Consider the following 23,068-nt stretch of genomic DNA (forward strand, 5'->3'; position numbering starts at 1 on the left):
TAAGAGCTAGGAGGAGCAATGTTGGCAGTGTGGAGGTATTTCACAGTGGATGATGGTGACTAAAGTAAAGCAGACTGCAAATTCTGCTCTGCAAAGCTGTCAAGAGGAGGGACGAACGTGAGAACTTTCAACACAAGCAGTCTGATAAAATATATTTTTAAAAAACCAACACGACGCCGAGATCAGAGGGTTAGGGTCAGTGCACAGTAATTTCTTACAGCCAGAGAATGAAACAATATCTTATGAAAATGTTTTCAAGTGAATGTACGAAGTGTAATGGCATTAATAAGTACTCATATTGGTACTCAGTATGGGCAAGTACTCAAATGTAAGTACTTGTACTTGTAATTGAAAAAATATGGTATCAGTGCATCCCTAGTCTATAGTTGGCCAATACGACTGGATCAAGAGTAGGCTTTATGAGGTTTAATTACAGCTACTTTATAGAATTGTGGCACATAGCCTGTTGTCCATTCCTACTGTATACTTATCCCCATTAATATTAGGACAAAATAGGCAACATGAGTTCTAACTACTTCTGATAAATGCCGTTCAATGAAGACTCACAGTCTTCGTAATACAGCATTATCATGGTCTGACTATATTTGAGGTGGATCTGGTCCACCTCCACCTCTAAGTGTGGTCTGAGAGATTGGATCTCAGTGCATCCTGGATACATTCACACCTGTTTCTAGAGCTGTCTACTTGTGCTTAGATCACATACAGATTATGTTAATGCCAGGTATGAAGAGGACCTATGAAAAGTTGTTTCTGAAATTTCATCTACTTCACAATAAAGAGTTATGAACTTAATCACAGAATGTGACACAGTGTAAAGAACTCTGCAAATAATAATAATGTGATGTGGTCTGTATGTGTGGTGGTGTGTCTCCAAGTAGATTGCGATGTATTGGTCTGACTCACAAGTACCAGGTTGATTTTTATTACCACTTCATCTTCTTTAAATAGACCATATGATGACATCTGTAATAATACAAAGATAAAAACTCAGCAATGCAACTCCACTGTTAACTGAGGAACTGCTGAAATCTGGACGTGCTACTGAATTCAAAAACCACTGAGTATATGTTTTATTATAAAACATGTTCTGTTAAAAGTCTGAGTTCTTGTCTGTGGTGAGCGTAGGGATTTATCCACAAGGTTCACAAACGAGACTGTATGAAATATTCAAAACAATGGTTGACATGATTTTCATATTTATAATCTTTTAATTAACTCATTCATATTTAAGATGTGAGTAGATTTCATAATCACTACTTACAGTGAAAAGTTCCATTTAAGTTAATTTTATGTATCGATGGGTCTACAGAGTGTAGTCATGTTATGTAAATAAACTGTACTTATATAGCTTTTCTAGTCTTTTCGACCACTCAAAGCGCTTTCACACTACAGATCACATTCACCCACTCACATAAACATTCATACAGCACTTGTTCTATAGAAGAGTGCTTCTATTACAGACACACACACATTCGCACACCGATGTCACACATCGGAGGCAATTTTGGGGTTCAGTATCTTGCCCAAGGATACTTCGGCACACGGACTGGAGGAGCTGGGAATCGAACCACCGACCGTCTGATTTGTGGGCGACTGCGACTGCTCTAGCCTCCTGAGCCACAGCCGCCCCAGTTATGTGTAGTGTAGTTTATTCTCAGAAACTGAGGTTACAGGGTGAGGGGATGTTGCTCAACCACCTGTGAAGCTGATGACCTAACTGCTTAACTAGACAGATTACCATGACAACATTAAGACCCAAAATGGTTTTTTTTTTTTATACAGTGACAACATGTTCACCATTACACATACATACAATGACTGTATGTATTGTCATATAATACAAACCTTAAAAATGGCTGATTGGTATATAAGTCCAGTGTAAAACAGATTACACAAAATTTGATTGTCAGTTACATGAGTCTACCTGACATTAACACTAGTGTTAGAATATTTACACACCTTTAACAAAGAAATGAGCAGGCAATGTATATGACACATTGTCAAATACTGACAAAATGAAAGTAGAAACCGTGCAAAATGGTTTTCATGATGATGATGAAAGGTAATAGTCAAGTGTTTCACATAGATATGTAAAAAACAAAAAACTCATAACCCCATGTAGTCCATGTAGCACTTTTTGGTGGCTATTAATCTGCAGTGTTTGTATAAATGTAATAACCACTGTACATTGTACCACTGCAGTCCGATCTAGGTGGTATCAGTGATCACTGAAGCATGCACACACACAGTTCCAGTTCTGTCACCTCACATTGTGGTGTTCATAAAGGTAACCTCTGCAATTCATGTAAACACCTTTGGCTTCAAGTAAGACTAAAGACATGAGCTCCACACGTTTATGCGCTCATGTGTAAGGCTGTGTGTGAAGCTGGGGCTGTTTTGAGGCCTGGAGCTGCCTTGGTCCACACTAGCTGACTCTTAGCATCAACTACTGTAGAGAACCTATCAAGACAACAACACCTGGGTGCAGCTAATCCATTCACCTACAGTCACTGTCCAAAAAGCTAGTACTACAAAACCAAGTGTATACAGATAGAAATTATCTTTCTTCCATGAAGGTAAATTCATATAAGCAGAGCACCCATTTATTCTCTCTCTGAATTCTCTTATTTCACATGATCCCAATTACTTGGAAGAAGCTGGATCAAGGTGTTTGAGTACTCCTCCCACCAGGTGGAGGCTCCCGGTGATAAGGATGTGGATCTCGGCTGTGTTGCGGAGCAGAGCAGCTTTGGCCATGATGCTGGGTCTAATTGCCAAGACTCTCTTAGCTGGGTCTGTCAGCACTGAATCCCTACCCTGGGTAATCCACTGGAGGGCGCTGAGGATGCAGGGGAAGACCAGGGTGTCCGTTTTCTTTTCAGGAACCAAGGGTAGGCTGTCCTCAATAAGCAGCTGTGATCCTTTGTTATCCCTGTTGCTGTGATGGAGATGCCAACTCCTCTCGTTGTCCAAGCAGCGGGTCAACATGTTCTCCACCGAGACATTAAAGTTTTGCTGGTCTAAAAGGAGAGGGAATGACGATGAAATTTCAGGCTGACTTGTAGACAGCTCTGAAATCCTTTTACTTCACTCATCAAAAAGGCTAAATTGGAGTTCTACCTTTCTAAAACTTTCCTAATATTGTTTTAGGAAACAATATTTGAGAATGTAACCATGGCTGAATTCTGCAGGCCTGCAACTCATGTATTCTAACTGATAAATCATCCATTCCTAAAGGCATTAATGAACATTTTGTTTTAGCATGCTTTGTTCCATCTGGATGCAGATGATACACTTCCCTGTTCTTGCAGTTTGATGTTGTTGAGATCTCAACTGAGAAAGAGGTTGAACCTGAAATGGTCCTATTCAAGTATTTAGGTATTATTATTGATCAGAACTGAAGCCACTGTAAAGAATGAAAAATCAAGGGTTGTCTACAGGTAGGGATTCAATCGAAAAACTATAGTGTGCTTTGTTAATAGAATCATGAATAGTTTGTCATTTGTAGTGGTTGTGCTGAAAAAAGTAAAACCACTGTTGGAAGTCCTTTAATTAGTTTAGATAGAGTTTACTGTAAACTGAAAACAGCTAAAGACATTAGGCTGAATGATCTCACCTGCATTACAAGAAGCTATGGCTTCGGTGATGTTTGGGCAGAAAACAGCAAAGTCAAAATGACATGGCTGAAAACAAACACAAGATGGAACAGAAGGCTAGAATTAACACAGACACATTCATCAAATAACTTACTCCTACTTAAAGCAAAGAGTAAGAATAACCCATTTTTCATTAAAAAATTTTACACTCTGTAAAAAGTTATGCAATAATTTTTTTATAGATCATTGTATGTGTTAAATACCTAATATCTCCGGTAGCAATTAACATGGGAAATGAACAACAATTTGTTATGAAAACAGGAAGTTAGCTGACACAGTAAGAAAAACATACCAACCATAATACCCACAAAATCCTGCTTAAACAGTTGTACTTACCATCAGTAGTTTAAGCATGGCTGCTGAATCCCTCTCTCCTGTAGCATTGAACAGTAAAACTCTGGCCACAGGTCCACTATAATACAAGTCATGATTTTATAGTGTTAGTGTTTGGTAGCAAAAGCAAAGAGTTAACAGAAAAAAAGACCAAGTATGAGATCAAGCATTACTGAAGTCATCTTCATCCTGGCATATGGACCAATTAAAAATAAATGCTGTGGTGCTAAACAAAATTTATTTGGGAAATGAAGTATAATAAATGTTCAACAGACATGATAAAACAGAACCCACTTTCTACAGTGCAACATGTAAGCCCATACATAACAAAAACCCACAGAAATACTGTAATTAATTATTGTATGAATAAAAAGGAGAAGCTGATGTCACTGCACCTTTACAGCCAAGCTCAACACTATGACCACCGCCCATAAAAACTGTGTGTAAAGTGGCTCCCATCCTATTAGCACAGAATAGTACTCATTCTACTGAACTTATATTAAGCTGACTTATGGGTACAGGTATAATAGCCCACACTGAGTGACATGTCATTGGGGAGTGACATTCACCTTGCATTCCTTTCATGATGGGCCGCAGTCTCTCTGAACCAGTGCACACAGGCCTGCATACTGCGCATGGTGTGAGCTCCATCCAAGAAGTAGGTGACTGCTCCATGTTTCAGAGTCTGATTCCTCCCAGGCCACTCGGTGTCTGCCAGCCCTGAGACCAAACACACATACAAACACTCATACTGGATGATGTCACTTTTAGCCCAGAAACTGTGTATTCGTTTAATCAGTTCGGTGAAACAGAATGAAGACATGGCATTTCTCCAGCGACAAGAGGTCATGGTGTCTCTGAAAAGTTTCATCAAACATTGTCAATCTACATGTCATTTAGAGAAAACACCACAGTAAACATTCACAGACCTGGTGGAAAAAGTAAATGAACCCTTTTATTTAATAACTGGTCAAACCATATTCTTCCCTATAGAACTGCCCCAGCTCAGGGGTATCCTCTTGGTCTATAGCAGTGTTTAGGTGGGTGGTATGAGTAAAAGTAACATTCAGAAGGATGCCAGGACCCAAGGTTTCCCAGCAGGACACTGAATTGTAACAAGATGATCAATGGTATTAATTTCTCCTGTCAGTGATTCTATAGTATAATTTGTCAACAGGAGTATTATGTGGAAATTGTATTATCAGTATTTACTGTTCAAAGAAAACGTGATATATGTGTGTTAAAAGCCACCATGTGTGAGTTGATGTTAGTGTTCACTGCATGCTTACTGTGTGTGAAAAAGACATATAATGGTGTAAAAATAAAAGGTAACTTAGTTTTAAAAAATGCAACCAGGACAGGCCAGAACATAATGGTGTAAAGCAGAGAGAGAAAAGGCCAAAAGGACAGGGCCTGCCCTGCCATGACCCTGTAAGCTGGAGTGCAGCCAGAAGAAAAGCCCAGGTGCTTTCCAGAAGACAGTGGCCTTGATGATAAGATAATAGTGTATTTTAATGAGGAGCCCCAAGATAGACATCTAAACCACGAACCAATGTTTTAATGGTGTAAATTTGACAGACCAGTAAAATGACCTGAGAGGCGTGGAAAGTCACAGCCAAAACTGCCTAAAAAGAGGGACAAAGCCAGTACAGTTTGGAGCTCTTCAGGTGTATCATGTATGCACTTTGAACGGTTCTCGGGTTTCTTTGTCGACAAATGAACTCTGCTGCTGGATACTGCTGCCTCCTGATAATTTTTGAACACCTGAATCTGGCTGAAGATTTCTGATCGCGGCCCAGTGGTTTGGGACTTTAAAACCTAAACCACATCAATTCAAAGGAGCAGGGTGTAGGATTTAGGGGCATCTAGTGGTGAGAACAAACTTTGCAACTAATTGAATACCTGTCCCCCCAACCTTCCCTTTCCATGTGTGTCAAGAGTCTACAGTGGTTGTCATGTGACAAATTGGTGTCGACTACCCCAGACTAGTCTGTCAACTGAAGAGCTATATTTAGGTACTGTATTTAGTTGTTAGTCTGTAAAACTACAGGTAATAGCTGACATGTTTCTTCCTCTTCGTCCTCTGAATACATGCTCAGGCATCAGTGTGAAAAACCAAAAGCATTTGGTTTGTCCATTCTGCCAACATATTCCTGTAAATGGTACACACTGGTCCTCTAGTGTTGTGGTTGATTGGTATATATAGCTGCATGTTCTTCCCAAACAATTCAACCTCAGCTTCATCAGTCCATTTTCCCAGTAGTGTTTTTGACAAACTTCAGGTGCAGCAGCTTCGTCTGTGGTGCCTGGACATGATGTGTGTATGGTCAACTGATAAACATAGATGTTAACCAGCTCCAGTGATTCCTTAAAGCATTTAGCTGTGACTCTGAGCTTCTTCTTTACCTCACTGATCATTCTGTGTTTGTGCATGGTGCGTCTGAAGTCATCTTAGCTGAGCATCCACCAGACAGACTAGTACCAGTATGGTCTGTTTGAACTAATAACTAATACTAGATAAAGCTGATTGTGTTTGTTCATAATTTGAATTTTGATTTCATCACTCACCTTTCACCATGATAGGGCTGGGCTTGAAGGAAGTCGCCTGAAGTACACCTGTATTCTCGACACTGGTGGGGAAAAAGCTTTTATCTGTTGAGAGAGGACATGTTATTGTGAAAATTGAGACAGCCTTAAAGCATTTTCAGACACAAAATACCTAACATCTTTTATACCTTCCATCTGTTAATGGCAATGTCTTTTTGTCATCTGTGTCTACTAGAACTTTATTCAAGTTGTTTTTTGCCATGAAAAGACTCAATAATTTAAACTAGACTTTTAATTCCTCTACACAAAGAAGATATTTGTTACATTCATCATGAGTGCTTCTATAACAGAGGAAGAGGATGTGCATTTAATCTCTTTGTCTGTGTATTTAACCTTGGGCTGCCATTGTCATCATGAGGACAGCATTCAGTTCATGCTTGTGCTGTGATGGAAGTGTTACCTAAAATTACTCTCCAAACTTTTACTTTAGTTACTAATGCAATTATTTGAACCGACACGTACATTTGTGGTCACACTTATGCACCATGGTGGATGTATGAAAGGTGCTTAGTCTGTTTTAAAGCCAAAATTAGCACCCTATCTAAAGAAATAAAAAAGAGAAACAAAAGAAATGCTTATTCATTTCTAGGAGTTCCCAGTTTCCCTGGGGCTTTCCTGTGTGGAGTTCACATGTTCTCCCTGTGTCTGTGTGGGGTCTCTCCAGGTTCTCCAGCTTCCTCCCACAGTCCAAACACATGCAGGTTAACTGGTGACTCTAAATTGTCAGTAGGTGTGAATGTGAGTGGTTATTTGTCTCTGTATATCAGCCCTGTGATAGACTGGTGATCTGTCCAAGGTGTACCCCACCTCTCACCCAACGTCAGCTGGGACTGGCTCCAGTCCCCCAGGACTCTTAAAGGATAAGCTAGCTAAATATACAAATTCAAATGTAGACATCCAGTAGATTATAAACAGAACCATGTGGTGTAAGCTGTCTGCATCAGTTGGGACTTAATAAAAACACACTGCGTGCATTGTCTCCCACATACAGCCACCATAATAAAATGATTTGTCTTGTCCCTTGTGTGAATAAACATAGCTTTTCTCTTGTGATGCCAATTTTTGGATTTATCATTTACTTCTTGTCATTGACATACAGTTCAATTGTTAGTGACACCCTGTCCTACCTGATAGACATCTTTTCTGCAGCCATGCATGACTCAACTGGAGGGCCAGGGAGGCGTTGGAGTGCTGGTGCAAGCCTGCCAGGCCCAGATGCAAAGGTCCACAGTCTGCCTGATAGTCCTTCAGCTCTGGACACACCCACAGAGGACACTACAATGGCAACAACAACTCGTTAGACTGTTGATGTTGTATTACAGACAACTGAGCAGCTAGAGGCAAGATCTCAACAGACTGAAAACAATGCATTAGTCTGAGTGGTCATTTACTCCTATCTCTTTGGCCCTGTCCTTGAGCACATCCATTGCATCTTCTGGTTGTTTGACTGTAAAGGCAGGAACTCCTGGCTGAAAACATATGCACATGATTAACAGCCAGTGAGATAATTAACAGCCATATTACTTTCAATATTTAGTCCAAAGACAACAATGCCTTTCTGACGTGAACCACTACCACACCTTGAAGATGCCTCCTTTTTGCCAGGCGATCTTTTCAATGGTGTCTCCAAGAATCTGAGTGTGGTCTATACCCAGAGAGGAGATGCCACACACCCATGGCTGCCTGTTGACACAAAACCACAGAGGGAAACATTTATTACAACACTGTAATAAAAGCATAAATGTTATGGTGCACCTGGAGGAAAAAAGCTTGCTAACAGTACATCACAATGCGACTTTTAATAAGACTAGTAGTAATAAGTATTTCTATTACTCAGGGTCATAATTTGATGCTTGGTACACACTTATCACCCTGCATTTCATCCTTTCCAAAAACAAAAGGAAAACATGTAAGAGTAACTTAACAGCAACCTGAAAAGCAATGTTTTACTGCCCTCTCTGGTGGATTGTTTTTTTGCAAACATAACCTCACCTTTTTTCCTAATTAATCATCTAAAATATTACTCTGCAAATCACGAAGTTCATTGTTTGAAAGTTAAAGGATGAGACTGGCGATAGTAGATATTTTTTCTTATTGAAAAGAAGGCCAATGTAAAGACCCAAACTGAAATGATCTCGACTGTTTCTGTTGTTTCTCGACTGTCCAGAAACAATTAAATTCCTTTAAAAAACACATTATTGAGCCACACTGTTGTGGCTGTGACACTAGAAATGTTTACAAGACAACTAAATGTGGACTAATCCACCCTAAAAAAATACAATATTAACTTATGTAGCCATATTAATGCAGGCTTACTGTCTCTAGAGTCAACCTGTAAATTAAGAATCTTACCTTGTAATATTGGTGCAGTCATATGCTCCACCAATTCCAACTTCAATTACAGCCAAATCCACCTGAACAAAGAACAGCAATGTTTTAATTCAAGGTGGGTCAGTAATTTAAGTAATAAACATTCTGCCCTGTTGTTGGGCATGAGGACAGTGATATGGGTTTGATCAGTCCATTATTCTAACACACTGATCCAGAGTCTAAACCTTCCGCTATGTATTATCAGGTATAGATGGACATGCTGAGTCATACCCCCATCCCCTACTTCCAGTCACATTATACTACAGGCTTATGTACATATTCCTTCAGTGCTATTTCAGCTGGTATAAGAAATATTTGTCGCCTGCTAATGAAGGCAGCACAGGCTTACTAGAAATCTAAATTCAAGCTAAATTCAAGGAAGTGATTCCTTCTGATTTCATTTCATTGCCATATCACAATTTAACAGACTGCATACAACTTTATGTTACTGCACAAGAAGACAAACTTTTAAAGTAGTTTAGCATCTACTTTATTCTCGGACACCGCCATCTTCACCACCAGTCACATACACGTGAAAAAAAAAATTCCGGCTCCTTCACAATAAAAGTACCCTCTTCCTCTCAATACACAGTACAATATATTCTGTTAAACCAAATATTTCAATGGAACAGGAATACTAGTACCTGTACGTTAACAAACTCACTCTCTTCCCCCAAAAAATTCATTCATTCATTAAAAAAACAATAGTAAAACTAGACTTTCTCGTAGTACTGAACTGGAGCCGTGTTACCTTTAGAACATGAATACACCATAACAATAATAACATAAATTTTAACATGTGACTCAAAAGAGATCTGCACACCCATCTGGTAGAAATGCACTTCTGTCCCTGAGGCCTGTACTACAAAGTGAGGTTACTGACTCATCAGGGTAACTTCAAGAGTAACTTAGTGACATCAGGTGTAACTTCCCGGTTAACCTGTACTACAAAAGATGGACAGGTTTTACCCGGGGTCTGCTGCCATGGTAATTTACGCTGCATCTCTAAACTGCTCCGAGCAGTTTATGTTTGTGGTTAACTCGGTGTTACTGGTGTTAGTTATACCTAAGTACCATCCCACAGGTGGAGCAACCAATCAATACTGGCACAACGACTGAGAGAGGCTGACTCTGCAGGACAGGGGTTGTCTAAAGAACGTTTGTCCCCCCCACCCGGATGATAGCGGTATGTGGTGGTTTTTTTAATGCCAAGCGGCGGAATTTAGCGTCATTAGTGTTGCATATTATCGAATGAATGAATAATGGTGGGGGGCATTATTGTCCTGAAAGACAATATAATGCCACAGGCTGTTGTAATTGTAGACTACAGACCAACACATGCAGCATTAATGATGGGAAATATGAATGTGAACCACTTTATAGAAGGTTTCTATTTGATCTAGGTTCAGTTTCCACTGAGGCTGAAATACTGTTAACATGAAGTTCATACTGAACATAACAGCATTACATTCATACATATACAGCCTGAGTGTTCCAGGCAGAACATCATTAACAGGAACAGCTCATTCTCAGACATGTGCTCCACGTGTTGTCTATAATCCAAGTATCCAAAAGATCATCACATATGTTGGGTGTCCTTACATCTCATATTACAGATAAAGAACCCAGAGAACATGTGACCAGTCTCCCTGTCTTTGTTGGCAGCCGCAGTTTTACATTTTGTTTTGTCCTCTTTAAATTACTCACAAACTGACAGAATTAACGTGCGCTCTTCATCTGAGAGATACGGTGCACGCCTGTTTTATGCACGCACACTAACTCTGATTAAGTTAACGCCAACTCAAGTTACCAACATCTGAACCACTGTTGTAGTACCATTTAACACAGATCGAGGCAGTCAGGGTTTCTCAACCCCGACTTTCCTTGATAACCCCGAGTTAAATCAGAGGAGGTTAAACTCTCTTCGTAGTAAAGACCCCAGGTCATCAACTTCCTCAAACACATTATCACGCCAGCTCTGTATCTTGTTATATTTTGCTGAGTGAAATGATACATCCTAAGTCACAAATATATCCTCACATGCATCTGTGGTAGTGGTGTTAGTAGCACAGGTTTCTACCTGAAGACTCTCTACTCTTGACATGTCCTGCAACATTAGAGGTTTCAATATACTGCTTGTACCAATGTTTGTATTTACCTGTGGCTTTGCCTGCACGCCCTAATACTTTAGCTGTGTGTGAAATACCACTGCCTTTATCTTTGTATTTCACAATCTGTCCTGGTCTCAGACTGACATCTTTCCCACTATGTGTTGTCATTTGTGTGACTTTCTGCTTCATTCTGCATCCTTGTAGTAATTTCTGTGGGCTCCATTTGCCTCAACTCTTGTTGCTCAGTTACTTGGTTGTCTGTGCTCTCTGTGTTATTTTTGGGATCATTCTCTGTTACATGTTGGTCCACATTTTCTGTATTCAGTTTTGTCAGTCTGAGGTAATGCACCCGAATGCAGGTTCCGACAAATACCATGGCACCGTCCTGACCACTGACATCTCCAGGCCCCTTCCACACAGAGATGTGTTTTGCCACCCATTCACTTTTCGTTGTACCGTCTAGGGCTGGGGGTTTGAAGGCAAGTTGGGATTTTGTCCAAATACCAACTGATGAGGACTGTAGCCATGGACATTTTGCACGGTGTTCTTTGCCATTATTTACATGTCTCTCATCTCATCATTGTTAAATTCTCCTCCGTTGTCGCTGAAACGTTTCTGAGGTGGGCCATGCACAGTTTCAGTCATGAGTAAAGTGTTTCACTGTTTCAGAAGGTTTCTTTGTGGTCAGAATGCTGCCTGCTCTTGGTGGGGTTGTAGGAGCAGCAGGAACCCCACTCAACTGCTGTTTTGTTTAGAAATTATTAGTACTGCTTCTTGTATTACTGCTATTACTGCATTTATGACTTTAATTGTCATGACTGTTATTACTTCTTCTGTATTATTGATACCACTTTACCTTTCTACCCCCCTCTCTCCCCCTTCCCCTCTCTCAAGCCAACCGATCAAGGCAGATGGCCCCTCCCACCCAGAGTCCGGTTCTGCTCAAGGTTTCTGCCTCTTAAATGGAAGTTTTTCCTTGCCACTGCCACCTAGTGCTGCTCATGGTGGGAACTGTTCTCTCTGTCTCTCTGTAATTATAATAATCTAAAGACTATAGTCTAGACCTGCTCTATATCAAAAGTGCCTTGAGATAACTTCTGTTGTGATTCAGCGCTATATAAATAAAATTGAAATGAATTGAAAAGCTACTAGCCTCACCCAGTGTCAGCTGGGATTGAATCCAGCCCCCTGGCAATCCTGAAAGGATGAGCGTTATAGATAATGGATGGATGAATGGACAAGCTGCTAGCATACCTTCTCCTGAAGAAACACATGGAAGGCCAAGATGGTGAGGAAACGGAAGTATGCTGGCATTGTCCCTCCATGGGCATCCTGAGGAGGTCAAAGAAGAAAGAAAAATGACTCTATCACATTGTCTGCAAAGTTTCTACCCAGTAAGTGCAACAGATTGCTCTTTTTAAATCATGATCTGAGCATTTTCATTGCCTCTAAGTACTTGTGCAACATGTACTGACATTTCAGTAAAGTCCCTATGTGTAGAGTATTTCTGACCACAGCATCTTTCAAATTATTTAGATGGTATACATTTTTAATTGCTAGAAAAAAGGGACAATCCAGGTGAAAATTGGTGCAGTCTACTGTATGTGTTACCTTGAGGCTATTCATCTACCAGTGTTTTTTTTTTTAATAACAGCTTGAGGTGCCACAATCAGAAAGTTTCAAATTAGACACACAGCAGCTTTAAAGCTACAATAATTGATATTTCTGTAGTAAGGATAATTAATTAATTAATTAATTTGTGAAACATGAAAACAGTTGGTTGTAGTGACAAACAACAGAGAATCATAACCTAACTCTACAGTAAAAATATAATTCAGTTTAGACTGATTACGACATTGGGACAGACAGACGTCTATACAGACAGACAACCCGAAAACACAAAGCCGCTGGCCGTGGCTGTCGCCAGTGCAGAGGCATGAAAAAGGAACAGCTCACAACCCAAAGCAACCACCACAGCATCTGGTTCTGTTATGGCTTGGTTCTGTATGGCTGGAAGTGGAACTGGCACACTGATGATTTCACTGCTGACAGAAGCAACAGACTGAAAACAGAGGTATAGATTTTGTCACTCTCCTGATTTCAATCTGGCTGAGTTGCATTTCACCTGCTGAAGACCAGAGTAAGGGCAGAGACCCCACAAGCATCTGGTGATGCCTATGGATCAAAAATTCAAGGAAGTCATTAGTTGTGTTTCCATATAATTGACAAGCTAATGTGAAGCAAACTTCTGAAATGCTAAGTGGTTTGTAGTGGTTTGTAGTTTGTAGTGAGTAAACTAGGCTGCGTGTTAGAAGGTGGCAGTACTTTACACATGGCTGTAGGTTGCAAACAAGAAACAGTTGTTTGCCAGCCATTAACCATTTCTTCATTTGGGCAAGTTGGGAAGATTCTTTTATTTCAGTTAGTACTGGCCATGTTTTGTACTGTCCAGAGAGACAAAGACAGAAATGCAATGATTCTAATACGTGCAACAAGGGAACAGCTGATCACTTATCGGAGTCAAATGTTTGCCATGTCAGAACTTACTAAGAAAAGGTGTTTTAAGCACATTAACTCATTTTTGAAAAAGGTCAAAACCCACCTCAAGTCAGCATAAAAACTTTTTTGTGGAACTGAGCAACTCCATTCAAACAAAAAGCGTCCAAATACTCTCAGGCTGAACTGTATTTCCCTCAGCAGTTGATGAGACCAAATCAGAGCTAAAAGAGAGCCAGACTCCCATTCCAACCAAAAACTAATCTAGCTAACACATTTTTTAAAAATCCAATTGGAAATTGGAAAAATTCAACAATGGAAATTAGCTGAATTTTTGAGTCAGAGAAATAGATGCAATTCTTTAAACATGTTCTGTCAACTGGATTCAAAGAGTTAAATCAAAACCTCAGCACTGTCATTCCTTGTAAAACACCACATGTTTAGGTGAGACCATGTTACAGTTGTATGTGTACTAAAAAAATTATATCAACATTCTTTGATTTAGTGTCTAAGTATCATGACTTCTCTATAGGACACAGTTGAAAAAAAAGAGAATACCATCAATCTGTCCAAAATATTTAAAGCACACAGAGTACTAACAGTGTGACCTGTCACATGAGAGTCATGCTTATCCTGACATGAAGGGTCTCACTTTGCACTGACTCAATTACAACTTGTGACACTGATAACACACAGTTCTTCTCAGGCTGAGAATACGGAGCAGGAAGTACAATCAGGTCAAATGCCACAGAAATCACTGCTTTGAATGCCTACTGTCACTCTTAGATAATTAAAGGTTGCTCCATTGAATCTGTGGCCAGGGTTAGTTTCATTCCAGTCAGACAAGTTTGAGTTAAAATAATAACTTACATTCAAACTGAGAGGGGCATGTGATTTAAAATGATACATGTCTGCCTTATTTCATAACCTACCTTTGTTTCATCTAGCCGTCCATAAACCTGCCAGAAGTATTTAGTGAAGAGCTCTTTTCCAATGGGCTGTCCATTGATTCGAATCCTCTCCCTAACTTGTACCAAGTGTGGGGAACTACAACCAAGAAGAAAACTTAATCTTAGTCAAATCATAGTTACAATGCTGAAGTACATAAATATAAATGTTAACCTTGTCATCTTCCCATTTAACATTTATACGTGTACTTGCATCCATGTAATAGATCTGTATCAAGATAGGCCCACCTTACATGGGACTGATCTTGTAAAATACAACAGCATCAAAATACTGATAATGTCAAGACAGAGGCCCTGTTCATACCTGGCATTTAACACGTGTCTTGTGTGATAGAGATTCAACATTATACCTGCCACCTCATAAGCTACCTACACTTCATTTAACTGGGTTTCCCTGCACTTTCCATGACATAAGGAGCGAGTTCTTCCTCAACTGTAACTGAACAGAGAAGGAGCTTATGATTGGTCAGTTATTATTCTCTTACTATTTTTTTACCTGTAAAATCCTGTGCGGAACCCATAACTTCTTAAAATCTGCTCAGTGAATGCACATGTTGACCCCTGAAAGACAAACACTGACATTTAAGAGACCAACGTCATAGAGCTGTCTTGGTAGTTTGAATGAAAGCATATTTGAAAACATGAGTGCATGTTCCTCTGTCGAGCTTACATAATGGGAGCCCAGAGCTCAATATTAAAAAAGAGGCAGCCTATGATCTAAATGTAATCACACCCTCCACCTTGTTTTGGCCTATGGTATTGATATTGAACATGTAACAGTCTTCCCACAGAATCCCCCTTTTTTAGACCACTATGTAATTACTTTTCAATTCCTATTGCTTTACTACACATCAACAGGCAAAAATGTCCTTGCTAAAAATCTTTCCAATGGTGCAGTAGCTAAATTCAAGGAAGTAACTCCTTCTGCTCTAAATTCAATGCCATATTTCAATTTAACGGAAGACTCCTATGCTAGCTTTATTCCCTCCCAACTTGATTATTTTGTAGACAACATTGCCGGTTTACCTTGTACAACTCTATTGCCCCCCTAAAAAAGAAAGCAATAAAGCAAAACAGGTTAGCTCCATGGTTTAACTCTTGAAGCCATACACTAAAACAAACACATGTAGACTTCAAAGAATATGGAGTACCACCACTGGAAGAATCCTGCTTAGCCTGGCAAGATAGCTTTAATGTATGAGAAGGCCCTCTGTAATGCCAGAGCTGCCTATTACTCTTCATTAATAGAGGAAAATAAAAACAGGTTTCTTTTCAGCACTTTAACCAGGCTGACAGAGAGTCACAGCTCTATTGATCCATGTATTCCTATAACACTCAGCAGTGATGATCTCATGAGCTTCTTTAATAATAACATTTTAACTATTAGAGACAAAATTCACCACCTCCTGCCCTCAACCAGCACTGATTTTTGTCAAAACACAGGATCCCTAGAAATTGCTATAAAACCTAATAAAAGAAATCTCCCATCAACCTCCACCAACTAATCTAAACTATTTCTTCATCTAAACCTTCAACCTGTCTTTTACACCCCATCCCAACTAGGCTCCTTAAGGAAGCTTTGCCCTTAATTTGCAACTCTGTACTGGATATGTTAAATCTGTCCTTATTAACAGGCTATGTACCACAGTCTTATAAAGTAGCTGTAATCAAACCTCTTCAGAAAAAGCCTACTTTTGATCCAGATGTATTAGCTACTATAGACCTATATCTAACCTCCCCTTTCTTTCTAAGATCTTGGAGAAAGCAGTTGCAAAACAGTTGTGTGACTTTCTACAGGACAATAGTGAAGATTTAGATTTAATCATGGCACAGAGACAGCACTTATGAAAGTTACAAATTACCACAAGAAGTTACCTCCTAATTGCATTAGACAACGGACTTGTCTCTGAACTTGTCTTTGTTAGCTAAACTTCAGGCATGCCTTAGGGACAATAAGACTTGACCAGCAATTTTCTATAACTGAACTCAGACAAAACTACAAATAATTACGTTATTAACTCAATATCTTCCCTTTCCCGTAGTTTTGTACTCTTCTCGTCTCTCTCTCCTCTTCTCTCACTCTCTGCAGGTACCTGTGCCTCTGGAGCTGTAGATTCTGATCTGTGAGGACACGCCTCTTGCTGCTCCTCCAACCCCACTAAACACCTGCTGCCATATTTAGAAATGATCAGTACTGCTTCTAGTATTACTGCTTCTTTTGCAATTACTACTTTAATTGTTATTACCGCTGATGTATTATTGATACCACTTTATATTTTTATATGTAATCTATGTTATGCTATGTTCTCCTGTGCCTATTCTCTACCCCCCATCTCTCCCCCTTCCCCTCTCTCTCGCTCTCACTTTCTCAACCCAACCAGTCGAGGCAGATAGCCGCCCACCCTGAGTCTGGTTCTCGAGGTTTCTGCCTCTAAAAAGGAAGTTTGTCCTTGCCACCGTCGCCTAGTGCTTGATCATGGTGGGAATTGTTGGGTTTCTCTCTGTAAGTATTATAGTATAGAGTATGGTCTAGACCTGCTCTATATGAAAAGTGCCTTGAGATAACTTCTGTTGTGATTTGGTGCTATATAAATAAAACTGAACTGAATTAAACAAAGAGTAAGTCAGATCAGTGCAATTTAGACAGAACATTAAAACAGAACTGGAATCTTTTACTAACAAAAAACTTGCATTTTCTATTGCATCTATGAACCAAACATTTCAGTTCTAAATGTGCATGCACCTGTGTGTGACTTATACACTCAAAATTTACTGAGCCAAAAAATTAACATGCAACACACACAGCAGCTGTGTGCTCACCTTGCCCTTTGTTCCCGTCACATGAATAATATTGAGATGGTCTAGTTCCTCCACCTTTGAAACAAAACACAGAGTCAAATAAAACCAAAGGAAAGAAGTATGCTATCACGTCAGACAACAATAGCAAACGGTAACTTCGTCACTGCTGTATGACAAACATGCCCTGTGTACTATGTCAGCTGACACAATAGACTTACTGTGAGACCGGCTCGCTCCAAGAAGCCTTTCATGGCCTGGAGCTGCAACTGAGGGTGGCTTCGCTCTCGTCGTACCTGCTCCAGAGCACTGGCATTGGTCTGCAGGGTGTTCAGAGTGCAAATGGCATCCTGTGGCCAAAGTAAAGAATGAATGAATTTAATAACCACAACATGCTTGTAAAACAAACCACTACAAACAAACCAGGGCACAGGAAATCTGGACTTGATGGACTTTGACATATTGCTTTATACAAAACATGAGTCATGCATGGATCGTACAGGCAGCTTTTTAAGAAATTTGCATGCACATGCTCAGAGAGAACAACAAAAAGCCACAGTCCCATGACCAGCTGTCATTTGTGTTTAAGTCCAGGTCTTATCCATCAGTTGATGAGATGGCTGTACTGACTTGGTCAGCTAACAGCAGATCTGAGTAGGTAAGAGGAAAACTTTTCCTCAGCCTGGAAATATTTAGTGCTGAAATAATCAGTTTATTAATCATTTACTCTATCAACAAAAAATGAATTTCTCAAGGAAGCATTCACTGTTTTCAGCTTCTCAAATGAGAATACTTTCTTCTTTTCTGTTTTTGGACTAAAAGAAAAAAAACAAGCAATCTGAAGATACTTTCAGAAATTACAGTGGCCATTTTCACAATTTTCTGAAATTTTATAAAAACAAGACAGATGACATAAGTTATTTTATCACCATATTCAATTCTATTGACTCAATCACATATATGTGGTCCTGCTTCCCCAAACACTGACTTAGCACCAAATGTGGATAAATATGCTGTTGAAACTAGTCTCTAATAAATGTACTATTTTCTCCTCCTTGCTAAAAGCTGCAGTGACAAGATGGTTTTGTAAATTACTGAGTCTTTTGTAAAAATACAACTTTGACACTATGACAGAAGCCATGATGGCTTGACTCAAAAACATTTTCATTCAAACAATAAGTCATTTACACAGAGAATGATGGCCTGCTGGAAAAAAAAAAGGGGTCTCACACCTTACCATTTCTGTCAGGCCTCCTGTGTCATTATCCATTGCAAGATCATTTGCTGTCAAGTCTGACAGTGCTGCATCTCCTTTTATGGCATTACAGACACACCCCCTGACCCTGGTCATTTGCACTGTCCTTAAGGTGGAATCTAGTTTCATATAATACAGTTGTTCTTCACTTTCTTCCAATTTTCATTCCTCTGGTGACAATGCAGTAACAGCACTGGGAAACTACAACATTACCAGCTTTTAGTACCCCCCTGTTTCCACCACTGAAACTGCTCTCATCTAATTATCTCAAAAGACAGAACTTGAACCTCTGAGGTTGTTAAATGTTTCTAATTTAGACAGAAAGACAAATGTGTATGACACTTTTGAGAAGCCAGTTGTGCTAATGTATACTAATTTCCAAAAGTGCAGACATTCATATTTTTGTAAGGGTCATCATTTGTTCTGGATATGGACACTTTAAAATGAGAAATTTAAAAGGAATAGTCCAACATTTGTTGAATATTCTTATTCACTTTTTTTTTTTTTACCAAGAATCATGGGACAGGACTGATACCACTGGTCCTTGTTTGGTACACACACTCCTGTAATGTATTTCTGCACTCTGGTTTGATACAGATTAAACAGATACAGATATGTGCAAATATGTCCAAGGGGGCGCTATAGAGCTCCCTTGCCATTGGGTTTAGTTTGTGCGAGTTGAACGAAATTTGGAGGCATGACGTAACATGCCAAGATGCACCAAACAGTCTCTTGACATCATGGCCTCAGACCTACGGCCATTTTGATCTTATTGCACAAATTTTGATTATTTTTCACCATTTGGGGACATTGTATTTGATCAAACTCCTCCTACAGATTTTATCATATCGACCTCAAACTTGGTCAGGATACTCTCAAGGCCTTTGTGATTAAAAGTGAAAGATTTTGACAATGTCAAATGTGGTCAGACAAGCATTAAGATCATAATGGTGACTGTGAGTGAGACTGAGATGCTGGTGGACCTTCCAGCAGAACAATGATCCAGAGGAGGAAAATAAAGGTGTTGGAATGGCCCAGCTAATCATCAGATTTAAACCCAACAGAACATTTGTGGAAGGAACAGAAGATCAAGATTCACCAGCCCCCAGGAATCTTCCAGACTGAAAGACTGTCTGTGCAGAAGAATGGGCTAAAATCCCACCTGAACACTGTAACAAATTGGTTTCTTTGTACTGGACGTGTCTTGAAGCTGCCATTACAAACGAAGGCTTCTCCACCAAGTATTAAATTATTTTTAGTTAGTGTGTTCAGGAGCTCTGTATTGATTGGACATTAAGAGCTTGTTCTCCTCATTCACACAACTTTCTGAGACTCACTTCCTGAGTCACAAAGCACAATAAACTGTTCATAACGAATAACTAATAATCACAATTGTAATGTGATATAAATAATAATACATAATTATTGTGTAACACACATCATATATTGAGGGTGTAGTGCATGTGATTTAGTATTAACGTATTTGCTTTATGCTTTATTTGCACTTTCACAAAAATAACTTTTACTTAACATTCCTTGAGCATTCTTTGCAAAGGCTGCAACACATATAACCTTCAGGAAATCTTTATGTAACGTATCCTGTAGATCACCTGTTTGCTGGGAGTATTGTGACATTGTACAGGCAGTATCATCTTCATTTTGATTAACATCAGGCTGAATTGGCTGGCTTTCCTGACAGTTCCATGTATATAGCTCTCAACATAGAGTACTTTCAATTTTATTATGGTAACAGGTAAACGTTTAAGTTTACACACGAGCTGAAACAGGCCCAAGTCGAACTCAAATATGGCATCAAAGAAGAAGTTTAAAGCACGTGTTAGCACACTGGTTGTACTTTGACGTTGTGGTGAACTCTGTCTACACTGAACATTTCATAGGATCACTCTGTAAGCTGCACATTTGCCAGTTTCTGGTCAGTCGGCACCGTTGGCATCGCCAGCTACAGTTTATTTAGTCTAACGTGGCCGTGTCAACCATGTTTCTGTCGACTTCAGAACGGTGCATTTAATTGATATAAACTTGTCTGGCGCCGGTGGCTCGCTAGCTCGTTAGCATACTCTGCAAAGACGGGGAGAAGAGACTGTGACACAGCCTACCTGGTACTCCATGCCTGGTATCTGAGGTGCCGTCTTGGTGCTATAATATCTGACTGAAAGACCCGCCAACCTACATGACCAGTGTGGGTTTAGGAGCCGCGCGGCAAACACGGAGCCCCACTGCAACACCCGCAACATGCGCACCATCATGGGGCGTCGAGTTGTCACAGGAAGCGGCAACCAAATACGGAAGGTTCTTGTCACGAACGTAATGACGTCACGAGAAGCCGCCTCCTTTTGTGCTAACACACACACAAACACACACACACACACACGTCTTTCTACTTCCACACTGATACAAGGTGCTGCTTTTGGAAACTGTTTTTGTCTTTCAGATAAACTGTAGTGCCACTTGTTAACTGACATCATTTGGATCCCCTTTCCAGTGAATTTACTCCTAAGAATGTTTTTTTTATTTTATTTTATTTTTTAAGTTGAGTCGCCATTATTTGTGTAACTAACAGAAATAAAGATAGGGACACTGGACAGCCTTGTCTAATACTGTGATAAATATTTTTCAGAGGCACCACACATTCATTTCACACCACTGGGACAGCCATTTTTTAACGTCTTGCACTATTCATTGTAGTGCACTTTACAGCAAGGACTAATTACATGACTCCCACGAACCAAACAAAGACACAGTTTGCATGGAAAAAGAGACCAGTTATTCTGCTTAAAAATGATGGTTAATTATTTGCAATGGTCTTGCTAGTAAATTGGCAAGGTCAGTAATAGACACACTATAATCTGATTTGAAAATTATATTACCTTGACACCAGATATGATTTTTTTAAATTACCTAATTGACAAGAGTTTTGTTTAGTGATTTTTACAAAGGTTTTTTAAAGCTATGGATTTCTTTTTGGCGAGTACTTGAATAGTGCAATTCAGACATTTAAATACATAAAAAATGGCTGTCCCAGTGGTGTGAAATTAATATTATTTATCACTGTATTGGACAAGACTGTTCAGTATCCCCATCTTTATCTCTGTTAGTTACCCAAATAATGGTCACTCAACTTAAAAAATAAAATAAAAAACATTCTTAGGAGTAAATTCACTGGAAAGGGGATTCAAGTGGCGCAGCAGTTTATCTGAAAGACAAAAACACAGTTTCCAAAAGCAGCACCTTGTATCAGTGAATTTACTGGTTTAGATGAATTTGGATAAATCTAATTTATTAAAACTGTCTTATTGTTAGTCTTATTGTAACTTGTCAGATTATGAAGATTATGTGGATTATAGAATTTCTTTTAAAAAACAAGCAAACAAAAAAAGGAGTACTTCCCCCCATATCAATTTATCTTTACTGGTGGCTTTTTTTTTCTTTTCTTTTTTTTTTTTTTGGTTGAAACGTAACTACTTTATGAACAAAATCCCAATCAAACTTACAAACTTCTTTTAATCTACAATTTCAGTCTGTATAGATACTTAATCTGTAACAATACGTATATATTATGCAAAAATAAAATAAAATAAAAACAACTATTTTATTACTTGTGGTTTGGCCCTGGAATTTTGTTGGAAAGTCAGTTGCTAAACATGAAAGGTATGTTATTATCATATTCAGAATACCTTCAAAATTTGGTGTTTCACTCACACAAAAACAACATGCTGTTTTTGATGCAGTTCCCACGAGTACTCTTCAATTTTTTACTGAAATGTAATCACACAGAGACATACATATCTACACACATTATTTTGCCCATATTGATATTTGGAAACTGTAATGTACTGTAATGACAGATGCATTAGAAATCATGTCACATTTCCTGCAGCAAAATTATTTTAGTCTTCTGGGTGATTTAGAATGGAAAAAAAGCTTGCTTGTATCCAAGATAAATACTGCATTAGTAATGAAGTTGTTGCTATGCACAGTGTTGTGAAGCTGCTCGCTAAATTTTGGTGTACTCATACAATGACAATAACAATTCAGATTCTGGTCAAAATGACTTTACAGTACATCTGGAGACTAAGGCAATGTCATCCAAATTAACTGTATGATCAGTTAAGGTGTTTCTGAGGTGTTTATGGCTAAGTACAATAAGTTTCAGTTTTGTCTGAATTTAGACAAAAAATTGCAGGTCATCCAGGCATTTTTGTCAGACATGCCTGATTAGTTTCTTCTAGCTACACAGATAAATACAGCAGGCTGTTATCTGTGTTGCAATGGATATTTATGTGTTGCTTCTTGCCTAAATGAAGCATATATAGTGTGAAAGCTTTAAAGCATACATTTATGAATTGTTGTGAATCTTTTCTGGGGACAAGCTGGATTGTGGTAAAGCTACAAGTTATCTCCATTGGACTATGAGAAACCCTTTCACTTGTCAAG

At 39.2% G+C, this 23,068-nt stretch overlaps 1 protein-coding gene across 2 annotated transcripts; it reads right to left on the bottom strand.

The window, feature by feature from the left end:
• Positions 1–1,769: 1,769 nt before the first annotated feature.
• Positions 1,770–20,914, bottom strand: LOC108900745 (folylpolyglutamate synthase, mitochondrial). Of its 2 annotated transcripts, XM_018701945.2 has the most exons (15): positions 20,731–20,914; positions 17,580–17,708; positions 17,383–17,436; positions 15,059–15,123; positions 14,527–14,641; positions 12,353–12,430; positions 8,970–9,031; positions 8,198–8,300; positions 8,009–8,086; positions 7,745–7,892; positions 6,579–6,662; positions 4,580–4,730; positions 4,014–4,089; positions 3,638–3,704; positions 1,770–3,041 (listed from the first exon to the last, which is right to left on the bottom strand). In XM_018701945.2, exons 1-15 carry the CDS (start codon positions 20,878–20,880, stop codon positions 2,665–2,667), a joined length of 1,737 nt encoding a protein of 578 aa, XP_018557461.1. In that variant the 5' UTR covers positions 20,881–20,914; the 3' UTR covers positions 1,770–2,664. The 2 variants fall into 2 exon arrangements, with proteins under 2 accessions (XP_018557461.1, XP_018557462.1); XM_018701946.2 differs by lacking the exons at positions 14,527–14,641; positions 15,059–15,123 and having other exon boundaries at positions 20,731–20,909.
• Positions 20,915–23,068: the final 2,154 nt, after the last annotated feature.

This window comes from Lates calcarifer, linkage group LG9 (genome assembly GCF_001640805.2).
Source record: "Lates calcarifer isolate ASB-BC8 linkage group LG9, TLL_Latcal_v3, whole genome shotgun sequence".
Taxonomy (NCBI): Eukaryota; Metazoa; Chordata; class Actinopteri; family Centropomidae; genus Lates; species Lates calcarifer.

Excerpts from the sequence above, each read along its gene's own strand:
- LOC108900745 (XM_018701945.2), bottom strand. The coding sequence starts at position 20,880 with ATGATGGTGCGCATGTTGCGGGTGTTGCAGTGGGGCTCCGTGTTTGCC. Across the intron at positions 17,437-17,579 it reads TGGAGCGAGCCGGTCTCACA|GTGGAGGAACTAGACCATCT; the intron begins GTAAGTCTATTG and ends TTTGTTTCAAAG. Across the intron at positions 3,042-3,637 it reads CATAGCTTCTTGTAATGCAG|ACCAGCAAAACTTTAATGTC; the intron begins GTGAGATCATTC and ends CTCTCCTTTTAG.